Consider the following 12,780-nt stretch of genomic DNA (forward strand, 5'->3'; position numbering starts at 1 on the left):
TAACTCTCTAATTAATTAATAGCTAAATAAGAAAGAGGGCTCATAAAGCTTCATAACCCATTCACTATGTGAGGTTACAATGAGAAGTCTGCACCTTGGGGCTTCCAGTCCCCAGGACTGTGAGCAATACATTTCTGCTGTTTTTTAAATTCACATAGCTTGTGATGTTTTGTTATAGCATTAGAAACAGACTAAAATCATGACCATATTTCTAATACTTATTAGTTATTTAATAATGTTTTTAATGTGAGTTCTCAATTTTTTCTCTCTGGAGTTGTAATCACCCTTTCAGTTTCATTATGCCTTGTCTATGTTCTCATTTTTAAGACTGTTTTATTGAATTAAATTCATTTCTTAATTAAATTCTTAATTTACTTATAGTGGAAAACAATGGTAGAGAGCATCCTTCTGTGGCATTATCATTGGGGCAGATTTATCTATAGAGCATAGTGAGTAGCACAATGCCTAAGATCCACAATACTTTCAGGGTTCCCAAAAAGTGTTTTATTTTTTTAACTCAAGAATATATATATATTATACTTAATAGTTAATCCACTTTGATGTAAATATTTATTTGTCTTTACACCATTATGGCCATAAAATATACTTTTTAATTTTTTTGCTTCTGTGGAGGAAGTGCCTACAGATAGATACAAATGCTTGTAGAACCCACACAAAAGTCACTGATTAGCTTGCCTAACAACATGAAGATTAATACCTTATTATCATATACTACCTTGTTCACAGGTGAAGTTCCCCAACTGTCTCAAATTGCTGTTTTACAGATGACTTGTGAGCATAAGAGCCAAATAAAGTTAAATTTGGTTGCCATGAATCTGTGTCTCTAATCTCGAGATTTCTCTAGACAACTGTCTCTAAACTAGGCTCCTCTCCCTTTTACTCTTGCTGCCATTGGCTGCTACAGACATCAAGCTAGTTGTCCTAACCATGTTGGTAGTCTTACTACTTACTACCTGGATTTACCTAGCTATTTATTTCTAGTGTCATTTAACTTCCTTTTCTATTTCCTGTGGGTTTTGTAGAGGAAATTTAGTTCTCCAGCTTAATAATTGCATGTTAAACCTCTATTACAAGGATACCTTATTAAAAGTGCAGTGTCTTTCATGTTTAATCACAGAGGAAGTTCTCAATGACTATAGCACCAATTTCAGTGATATTAAGATGAATAATTATATCCAGGAAGTCATAGATAATATTATAGTGCATTCATAATTATTGCCTAAAACATTTTCCCCAGTGACTTTGAAAATGGTGAATTTTCTACTTCTTTCTTTTTGTCACAATAGTTTTCTCTATCTTCTAGAACTAGTCATATAAACAGAAAGATAGTTGTTTTTTTTTCTTTTCAACGGTCAGTTGTCTTGTTAAGCAACTGATGTACTGATTGATTTCACTGCTAACCAGTGAATTGCTTTTCTCTTTTTTAATTTTTTGCTGAAAAGTTTAGAAATAATTTCTACATTAAAAAAGAAAGTGAAAGTTGCAGGTCCACACTTACACTGAGGCAGGTGACATTGGCAGGCTATTCAAATGTACATCAGATTGACAATCAGTTGTTTTTGTTTATTCATACATTTAACAGTTTATTATGAATTTACTGTGTTCCATGCACTAGACTCAAAATTTAAGATAAATGAAGGGAATCATAAATATTGATTTTGATAAAGCTAATCTGCCTTCAAGCAACCCTTAAATTTGGAGGCATTCTGCCATGGTCTTCATGTCAGAAGGCAGGGCTGCACTAATGGATAGGACTCAGAAGAGGCAGATACTGAGCTCTTCTTGGGACACACCAAACACATATCAATAATATCTTATATGTGGGAGGAAGAAGTCTTGTATTAGGGGCAACCATTTTTTAATTTGATAGGATAGATAGAAATTGAGAGGGAATGGGGTGACAGGGAGAGAGAAAGTGAGGCTATGCAGACCTGCTTCACCACTGATTAAGCTTCCCCCCCTGCAATTGGAGAGCCAAGGCTTGAACCTGAGTCCTTGTGCATGTTAATGTGTGGGATCAACTGGGTGTATCAACACCCAGTGCTCCAGAAGCAATTTGTTTCTTCTTAAAATTGGTTTCACATAGGTTTCAGATTTGCATCATGACAAATCAGTATGTGCCCCCCTTTGTTCTGGTTTGTGTCCCACCTCCCCTTATTCTAACACAGGTGTTTCTAAGGTAAAGTCAAGAAATGAATGGTACAAAGCTGCATTCTGTATTTGCTGATGCCAAAAATACAGATGTGAGTGATCAGTAAAATGTTATTGGAGATTTTTCCTGACTTTACCTATAATCACTGATGATGAAAAATGGATAAATGCAAAAATTTCTTTGCCTTCCAATAAGTAGTCAACTTTAAGTACAGTGAAGGAGTACCTTCTAATGATCATATCATAAACAAAGAAATAAATTAAAACAGTATCCCAGAAACAATTGTATGACTATTACTGGTGGTCAGCATAGATAAATACAACTTTTCCAACCACAAGACCCACTGTTGCTTAATGAAATGATGAACTGAGAGGGAGATTAGCAAGCATATTTCTTCATTTACAAGGAGCAAACAAACCAAAGTTCATAAGATGGAAGTGACTTCACTATTCCTATACAGATGCTAAGAACTGAGCTTGGAATAGAACTCTGCCTTCCTGATATCCCAATTGGTACTTCCTACTGGCCCATCCTTGTTCCAGGTGCTGAAAATATGTCTTGCTTTCCTCTAACAGTCCTTCTTGAACCTGTTTTGGAGGGTGAGTATTAGGAATCCTTCCTTGCTAACAATCCAAACATTACAGAAATAAACTGCCACCCACTAATATGTATCATGTTGTCTTCCTAGTTTTGTCTACTCAGTTCCCTATCTACATAACCCCGATTCAGTTTATTCTTTTACTGGGAATGTAAAGAAAACTGGATAAATGCAAAGGATAAACAGGATTTGATAAAGAAAGCAGGTAAATTGGAATCATGAAGATACAGAGATAATAAGTTTAATTAGTTCCATTAAACTGTTTAACTTGAAATATATAGACTGGTATCTTTTTTTTAACCGAACCCTTACTGTTCTCCACAACTGTTTACTCCTATATCATAATATTGCTTCTCTTCAACCTGCTTGTTCAAATTCTGGCAGCCTTTTAGCCCCACTAAATAGAGAGGCTTCTTGTATCCTAGGGAACTCACTTGGATTTCCATGAGCATGAGGATGTGAATGTGAGCTCCTAGAATCTTAGGGGAGTCATCTCAGACAGTTCTGGAATTTGAAGGGAGGTTCTTTGATCTTTAGTTCATTATTACTACGACAAAAAATATTCATTTTCCAAGTTGGTCTATTTGAAATCAAGTTGAGGACAGAAATCCATTCAATTTGAGCTAAAGAAGCTTATTCTTACACATAAGTTCTCCTGACATACTTTCACTATCCCCTCACTAGTCCTTCACACGCATATGCCCATCCCCTTCTCCCATCTCTGATAAAATCTATCCCTGTACTGATTCCACCCCCCCTTTTTCCCAACTAGGACTTTGCATTTATGTGAATCCATCACTCCTGGAAGATTTTATTTTCCAAACAGAGTAAGAGACAGAGAGGAAGAGAAAGGCATAGAGAGGAAAGACACTGCAGTATTTTTACCCCTCCTGAAGCTTCTGCTTTTCATGGTGCTACCATGTGGTGGCCAGGGGGCTTGAACCTGAATCTCATGCATGGCAGAATGTGCACACTACCAGGTGAGCTATGTCTCAGATCCTAGACTGATTTTACCTACCTTTTACCTACCTAACAGGAGGACAACCCAAAACTGTCATCTAGCAGTCTGGAAATACAAGATCCACAAATGTCTCTAGATCAGGCCTGACTGGATCTCCAACTGGACCAACGAGTTTCCAACCATTAGGATCCAAGATCCATGCTCTCTCCACATATTACCAGGGGGAAAGGAGGAGGATATACCATGTTTTACCATGGCAACACTGAAAAACAAAACTAAGAAATACAGAAGCCTCTGATCTTTGGCAACTCTGGTATGTTTTAGGGCAGACATATTGTTAGTCTTCTCTTTGGGTAGAGAAGCCTTTCCTTGTTTAGGTCTTGATTCTCCAACATGCAAGGTAATAAATGTACACACTATGTTCAAGTTAAAATAAAATGATTTTCTCATGACTTATTTTCTTATGACTCACTACGTGCAGTAATTTTGCTGATAAACAACTTTTCTCTTAAACTGATTAATTTCTAAAACAAAGATCATGTAGTCTAAGAGTTTCTTTTGTAGTAAGTTTTTGCTCTGGGTTATTTATAGTTTGCTGTAATTCAATACTTTTTTAAATTGTTCTTCTCTATCTTCTTTCATTTTCTAAATTATTTAATAGTGTTTTATAAAATTATAAGATTTCAGGGGTATCATATCACACTTTTATACTGTGTGTGTAAGTCACCACACCCTCCACAAAAGCTCTGAACCCCACCATGCCCCCATACCACCCCCAATAACCACCCTAGTTCTCATTAAGGTCAAGAGACAGTTTGGTTATGATTTTTTGTAAGATACTTTAGTTATCTATATTCCACATATGAGCAAAATCATCCAACAGTCCTTCATCTCTTATTTCACTTAGCACAATCACTGCCAGTCCTATCAATTTTGCTCCAAATGATACATTTCATCCTTTTTATTACATTTCAATCTAGTATTACATTGAATGGTACATAGTTATAATGGTTCAATACACGTTATCTCTTCCTTGAAAGCAGAAATAGTATTCTATCTTTCATATATCTAGGTACCTAGTACCTAGATCATGACTACTAATATTTCAAGAGAGGTTCAATGAATGTTATAAGCAAGCACTGTATCTAAAAGTAACTGTATCTAAAAGTAATAGACCATATTTAAATATTCAAGTCCGTCTATGTAACATTGCTATATAGTATTCTTCTAATATATCATATAAAAATAAATGAAAAGGCTTTATATATTTAATATAGTACACACACACACACACACACATATATATATATATATATATATATATATATATATATAATCACCAAAGACTTAACACATGTATATGCATGTGTATGACAAGTGCTTCTCACAGCTTCTTTGTACATTTCCTTTGCATTACTTTCATCACCAGAAATCAGAAGAACACCAGATGGGGTCCATATCTTTCAGCCAACTGCTCAGGACAGATGAGGACACACGACACACCACAGGTGTGTTAGAGTACAGAAGAGAACCTAGGCTGAAAATGTAATCTCTAAACAACATAAGCAAAATGAGATGAGACTTTTTCTTATTTCCAGTTGTGGGCCCTTATGGGTTCCAGAATCAAGCACTGTTTTCAAAATTGGGATTCTTAGGATATATGTCACTGGGTGAGAAATTCAGAATCTCATCCAAAGAAGGACCTTCATCCTCTGGAGCAATTTCAGATTCAAACATCCTCTGCAGTAAAGCATCCACAGTCCTGTATTCTGGAAGGAAGGAGAGAAAAATGCATTAATCTGTAAGGCAGGAGATAAGAGAGTATCACTCAGGTTGTCCTAGGGCCAGGCCTTCTTGAAGGATGACCTCTGAGGTAAGGAACATGCTCTGGGGTGGTAGTCAAACAGTCTTAAAAGGAAAGATGAGGGGCCGGGCAATAGCACACCTGGTTGAGTGCACACATTACAATGTGCAAGGGCCCAGATTCAAGTCCCTGGTCCCCACCTGCAGGGGGGAAGCTTCACTAATGGTGAAGCAGTGCTGCAGATCCCTCTCCCCTTCTCCTCTCTCCTTTTCTCTCTCCATCTCTATCTCCCCCTTCCCTCTCAACTTCTCTTTGTTTCTATCCAAAATAAATAAATAAATTTTTTTTAAAGAAAGGATGAACTAGTCCAAAGAAAACTACTCTCTCCTAGGGTTTATTCCATTCAGCTTCCCAGTCACTAAAGTCTCTGGAGACCTGGGAGAAGGTCCTTCCTAAGGGAAGAGGAAGCTGATCACCCCCAGGTGCTGTGCGCCCAGACCACTGCTCCTGCAGTCTATGTTGTACTCTTCAATCTAAGTTTATTATAAGGTGTCCGAGTCAAAGCACAGAGCTATACCAGTTTGGGTTTATCCTATCAATTATTAATTTTCTAATAATTAATAAAGTAATTAATCAAATGGTTTGTGAGTAGTTAAAGATAGTAATTAACCACAGTCACTGGTATCTATGTTGTCAATGAGTTTCCCATTCTGTCCATTGTTAGATCCCCAGAAATATAACAGAGAATAAAAAGACTAAACAGGTGAAACTTCCAGTCTGTAAGGAGGATAGATAGCAGCTATCAGTCATTCAGTGATAAATATGTAACTGACACACACTGAACAGAGAGCAAGGAGAGCAGGAAGCCACACAGAAGCACCTCACTAGGGCAGGTGAGTTTTCTGAGGAAGTGCTGCTGGAGAGGGACCCTAAAGGATCAGTCACCTTAATTGCATGCACAGGATAGTGAAGGTGTGTGTGTGTGAGAGAGAGAGAGAGAGCGCACAGTGTGTGTAAAGGCAGAGACTAGGAACTGAAAACTCAGCAGGATTGAGAAGAGTGATGCCTGCCACAATGAGAAGGAAGAGAAGTTGGAATAGAAAGAAATGAGCAGGTAGGTATGGAGGCCACACAAGCAGGTTGTCCTTCTCATGCAATGAGAAGACATCCAACATCAGATCTGTGTTCTGAAAGCATCTCACTGTCTACAGTGAGGAAGATTGATTGGAGGAAGTTTCACTTCAGGTTAAACTTACTTTTTGAAGCAATTCTGAAGTACAGTCCCTTCAAGGACTTTCTTTTGTTGTCTCCATCATCCCCACTAAAGCCGCAGTCCTTGGTGTCCACGTTGTCAATGAGTTTCCCATCTTGCACTTCTTCTCTTTAAGGGAGAAGAATCAACATGAACTTGGCCAAGGCTCTCAGCTGTGACCTCAGTAACTGTCCATCCACACCCAGGGCTTTCATCCTGAGAACTGGCACATGGGACTATCTGAGCATGCTCTGCCAGGTTGGGGTAGGGACTATACAGACAGTAACATCAACAAGTTCTTCCCTGCTCATTGCACTTCTCAATGTCTATGAGTGGTATCAAAGGTGATATTACTCACTCTTGGACTCCCACTCCAAGCTCTTGAATCTTCTTCTCAATAGCAGTTTCTACTTCACTTTTTTCTAGTGAATATGCCACAAAAAATGCCTCTAAGATGAATGCTATGAAAATACTGAGAAAGAAGAGCATATTACATCAAGGAAGCATCCCAGATCCCCCCCCCCCCCCAAAAAAAAAGAGCTGCCCATTTTGCAAAGAAAATGCAACACAGAAGAGAAATGACCCACAAAACGTTTCTCAATGACTGGGCATTGCTTTCACTCTTTCAGAAAATTATCTTTCTTCTACATGCTATGTAAACAGTAAGAGAAAATTAGGCAAAATAGTCCCCGACAAGTATCTCATGTTTCTGCAAAGTCTGGTTATCTAGAGTTTGGGAGTGTCTGATTAGGAGACATTTCAGGAAAGCCAAGTTTAGCAATCGCTCCCTCCCCAGAGGTAGCTCTGAGTAGTGCCCTCCCCAGGTATCAGCCTATAATCCACAGTAAAAATAAAGTCTCTCTCTTTCTCTCCACAGGGAAGAAATGATAGTTCCCCCAGATGATTGGGGTTTCCTCATTTCAAGTTCCCTTCCTATGATGCAGCCCACCCAGTCACCTTTATCACACTGCTGAGCAGGGTTCAGGTTGCAGAAGACTGCCACAAAAACTGTAGCTTTTTCCATGAATCGTCAACAACCATTGTCTCTGACCCCAGGCATTGTGCAGCTATGTGTCCAAAACACACAGACTAATCTATTAATTTGCAGTTAGAGGAGGCTCAGTCCTCTCCATGTCTCTGACTTAACAGTGATGGTGAAGCTCAGGGTGGCTACAGCCACATGCTTTGAAAAGCAGAGGAACAGAAGCATCCTTGAAGCCTTTTCACAGTGCTGCCTTGACCTGTCCCAAGCTCTGGCAACCTCTTTAAGAGCCACTGAGGAGGTATTTCTCCTTTGTTCCCACTATAACTTCCATTCAGGCTCTGGGGACTGGCAATGATCAGAGCCTCTCTCCCTTAGCTTGGACATTCTTGAGCCAAAGTCAGTGGGGTGGGACAGTGGCCAAAGTAGCCAAGATGTGGCAAGGCAGCACTAGTGCTAGAATGTCACCCCCAGAAACTCAGGCTCTGGAAAAGGAAAACCAGAAAACACCTCTGAGTAGCCTATCAAGAGGATTCAAAATCAAGTCCCATAAGGAACCACAAAGCTTGTATCAGAAGATCTAAGCTAGGAGAAAAGCCTTTGGAGTGGTGGAAAGTCATTGAAGGAGGCTTCCAAATAGTAACTGGCTTTCCTAAGAAGAGGAAGAGTCAACACAGAACTGGAGCCAGTAAGGAGAATATATCAGGGAGCACATCTCCTTTCCACCTGACAGATGAGCAGAGTAAGGAACAGACTCTGATACTTTTGGCAGTTGGTCTGATTTAAAGAGAAAATAGATAGCAATTCACAGAATGGTCTAAGGATGATTCCAACCTGTTAGGAAGGGAAACAGTACAGTCAGGATCCACAGTGCTTCTGACCCCAGCAAGTCCCAAGACTGAGGTGTGTGCTATGTGTGGATACATATACCACCGGCACTCAGTATATCACAAATGGACACAGCAGTGAGCACCTTAGCAACCAACAGAGGAGATTATATGTCTCCACCATGAACACTAGGGAGGAGTGAGTGATTACAAATTCTGAGAGAGAACTATAATCACCAGAGTGGTGGGAGTAAACTCACTTGACAATGAGGATGACGACCACAATATGGAACCCAATGAAATACAGCTTGGCCACCTGGTGAGTCACAAGGGCAAAACCATTTGCCAGGAGTGTGAAGCTAAGGAAGTAAACCTTGGAGAAACAGCAGGGCCACCAAGAATTCATCCCCCTCCCAGAGATTACTTTCCAAATCCCCTTTTCCCACTGGGGAGCTGACAGACTTCTAGACAAAGCAGATCTCCTGAAAGGATATTATGCCACTGATTGACCACTGTGAGTTCCACCAGCACAATGAAGGAAGAAGCGAGGTCATTGAAGTTGTTCCTGCAGTATCTGCTTTGGGCAAAGATGGAGTCTTCTAGAGCTGGGTTCCCACACACCAGAGCACCAGGAGCAGTGAAATTTGGATCAAAGAACAGAACTTTGCCATGGAACACTTCCATCCCAATGATGGCAAACACATAGTAGACCACCTACCACAAGCAAGACATTAAGTAAATCCTAGATGCAAGGGGTACAGTTGCTGCCACACACACTGCCATTTGGAAGTATAGGGAGCCAGTTTTGGGAAGCCAATTTGTCACCATAGGTTCTAATACTGAATGTATTTGTTGATCTAGAAATTCTATTTCTATAAAGTGCCCAAAAGACACATTCACAAAGGGCTGGCAAAATAGTTCACTTGAATGCTGTGCTGCTTTGACATATGTACTGCCTAGGTTTGAGTCAGAACCCCTCTACATTGAAGGAAGCTTTAGCAGTGCTGTGTTATATCTGTCTGTCCGCCTATCTCTATCTCTCTCAAAAAAGAAAAAGTCATCCTGGAGTGGTTATGCTTAGAAGATGATAATAAATAAATAAATATTTGTAATTAAATTTTTTGTTGTCTGGAAGATGGCATAGTGGATAAAGCATTGAATTCTCAGTTCAATCCTAGGCAGCAAATGTACCAAAGTGATGTCTGGTTCTTTCTCTCACTCCTCCTATCTTTCTCATAAATAAATAAATAAATAAATAAATAAATAAATAAAATATTTAAAAAGCAATTAAATTTAAAATTTTGAAAAGACACACTCACAGAAGCATACAAAGATAACTGTAGACCTGCTTCACCACTCATGAAGCGTTCCCCATGCAGGTGGGTCGCAGGGGCTCAAACCCAGGTCCCTGAGCACGGTGATATGTGCACTTAATCGGATGCACCACCACCTGCCCCCTCCCCACCGATTTTTGGTGTTTATCACAGCTGTCAGTGTTCCTTAGTTGATCTATGACCAATATTTCTAGAAACCTGACATTTCTGAAAAAAATGACTACTAGAAACCAATGAATCTCATTTACTTAACCACCCTTTCCCTCACTCACTTAAAATAAGTCTTAGTGAGGGTTGCTAAGAATGAGCTTCATGGACTGAGGAAATAGCCAACATAATAGTTATGCAAAAGACTTCCATGCCTGAGGCTCAGGTTCAATCCCCGGCACTCCATAAACCACAGTTGAGCAGTGCTGTGGTCTCTCAGATAGCATTATCTCTGTATCTCTATTTTACTTCAATAAACAAATAAATATAAATTAACTAATGAACTTCTTAGGGGTTGTTGAGATAGCTCACCTGGAAGGGCATTGCTTTGTCATGGGTATGACCTGGGTTAGAGCTCCTAGTGCACCACCTGGGAGTACTATGGCACTGGGGGAAAATTCAGTGCAGTGGTAGCTTTTCCTCTTTCTCTATCTCACTGACTCTATCCCTCTCTTTTGAAAAGTGTAATGGACATTTTACCACTTCTTTCACATAAAATGTCATGGAGAGCAGTTATTTACCAAGACAAGTCCACCAAATGTCAGCATCGTGGGGCCAATGTTAATTAAGGTGGTCACAATAACCCGGAACCTAAGATAAAACAAAGTTCACGAATCAAGGCAAAGGGAACATCAAGAGCGAAAATATTGACATGCATAGTTTAACATCCCTTCCCCTAGTCCTAGATCTGTTCTTCAAATGCTGTCCAGAATTTGCCTTTGCAATTTATCAGAATCATTTCATCTACCTAGATTAAAGAGGGGGTGTTATGTTGTACTTTCTTCTGAAGGCAAGCTAAGGCAGTATTTAAAAAAAAAAAAAAAGTAAGAACAATGTTCAAGGCCCAAGTTATGTACCTTTCATATTGAAGGAAGTTTCATTGTGTGGTCTTTTCACTTGATCTCTACCTATATGTAAAAATCAAAACCACACAAACAAAAAAATGGGGGGGAGCCAGGCAGTGGTGTACCTGGTTAAGCACACACATTATAATGCACAAGGACCTGGGTTCAAGCCCCTGGTCCCCACCTCTGTCTCTATCTAATAATAAATAAACAAATATAATTTAAAAAATAATAAAGATAACAGAAAGCTTCACTAATAAGACACAGGTGGATATTGAAACTAACCCCCCCGCCAAAAAAAAAAACTTGTCGTAAACACCATCTACTTTCTCCCCTTACCTTTTCTCCATCAAAAGTCAACCTGTTTGGCCTTGGAAGGTGGCACAGTGGATAAAGTGTTGAACTCTCAAACCTAGGTTCCTGAACTGCATGTAACAGAGTATTCTGATTCTCTCTCACTTACTTACTCATGAAAAAAAAAACAACTTTTTTTAAAAAGAAATTCAGTTTGTTTTAAAGCTGACCTAAAGGTTTAGGTTCACCATGCAACACTTTCTGGGGAGCAGATCAGTCCTTCAGTTGAGGCACCTCCCCATATTCCTTGAATGGAGCCTGACCATCAGAAATAAGGTGAGGGCTAGGGGTCTGACTCCTATATGTGCAGTCCTGTTCTTCCTTTCTTAAGCTGTGCACTGCTTGAAGAGTTACATAATTTCTCTGAGCTTCGTTGCCCTCACCTGTAAGCTAAATATAACAAAACCCCCCTATCAAGAGTTGTTAGAGATGTTTAATAAGATAATAATTAGCACAGTCAGGTTACCATGAAGCAAGCCAAACATGGGGGGCCAGAGCAGAGGGATGAAAATGACCAACAGAATTCCTACCTTCAGTGAATTGCCATGTGGGCGTTCTTTCACATCCTCAGAAACTTCCCTCCACTCCTAGCACCCCCAGAATATCTCAGATCTTCCACACAAGTGGCATTCTGAGTGGTCAGATGTGCTCTGGAGTCTTCCAGAGGTGTGTGTTTACACTTTGAAGCAGGGGGGGCTTCTACCAAGACCAAAAGTGGAACTACCCAAGTACAGCTCTTACATACCAATTTATCTTTACCTCTGAATGCTGACAATGACCCTTAAGAGGCGGAGTATCCTCAATATCAAGACGATATCCAGTATCTGCTGACTGTTATATTTCCTGGCTGGAAAAAGAAGATAACCATCTGACATTCTGTTTGGTGAGCACCTCTGGCTTGTCTTTTTTTTTTTTTTTTTTTTTTTTAGATTCTGGGTATTAGAGAAACATGCAATTTTACTTCAAGAGTAGAAAGCACATGCTTCTGAGTAAAGAGGAAGCAAGTGATGCCTCCAATCACTAATCTAACCACCCCCACCCCAGAAAACTGAATTCAAGCTGGGCTCTAGCCCCAGAGCTAAGGAATGGAGAGTATAGACGGAAACTCTGGATCATCATAAGAAGGGACTGTGGCACTATGAGAACGTGTTTCAACAAGTCAGTTCTTGCCCCCAGCATTCATTTTATGGGATTATGTTAAGAAGCTGAAGTCTCTAAATAACCCACTCTGCTATGGACAGGAAGGAGTGTGCATGGTAATGCACTGATTGATGTGTGGGGCATCCAGAGAAGAGTAAAAGGTGGTAGCAAAGAGGATGCAGAGCTCCTGTTTTGGCTGGACACCAGACCCCACAACTTTTAAACCAAACCACAGTAGATAGCAAGTTCTCCAATAATATTTTTTTGTCCTATATCACCCAGGATATTGTTTTTTCTTATCAA

The 12,780-nt window shown here is 39.7% G+C and overlaps 1 protein-coding gene across 4 annotated transcripts in view; it reads right to left on the reverse strand.

Moving 5' to 3' along the window:
- Positions 1-5,355: 5,355 nt before the first annotated feature.
- The window catches only part of LOC103115664 (two pore calcium channel protein 1-like), a 36,409-nt gene continuing 28,984 nt past the window's right edge, over positions 5,356-12,780 (reverse strand). For all 4 annotated transcript variants that reach the window (XM_060187276.1, XM_060187274.1, XM_060187273.1 and 1 more), the window contains 7 exons: positions 12,097-12,184; positions 10,660-10,729; positions 9,100-9,311; positions 8,858-8,956; positions 7,147-7,260; positions 6,793-6,917; positions 5,356-5,501 (listed from right to left, as the gene is read on the reverse strand). In XM_060187276.1, the coding sequence (XP_060043259.1) occupies positions 5,356-5,501; positions 6,793-6,917; positions 7,147-7,260; positions 8,858-8,956; positions 9,100-9,311; positions 10,660-10,729; positions 12,097-12,184 (854 nt within the window). The remainder of the gene's footprint in view (positions 5,502-6,792; positions 6,918-7,146; positions 7,261-8,857; positions 8,957-9,099; positions 9,312-10,659; positions 10,730-12,096; positions 12,185-12,780) is intronic.

The sequence above is a fragment of the Erinaceus europaeus genome, chromosome 3 (genome assembly GCF_950295315.1).
Source record: "Erinaceus europaeus chromosome 3, mEriEur2.1, whole genome shotgun sequence".
NCBI lineage: Eukaryota > Metazoa > Chordata > Mammalia > Eulipotyphla > Erinaceidae > Erinaceus > Erinaceus europaeus.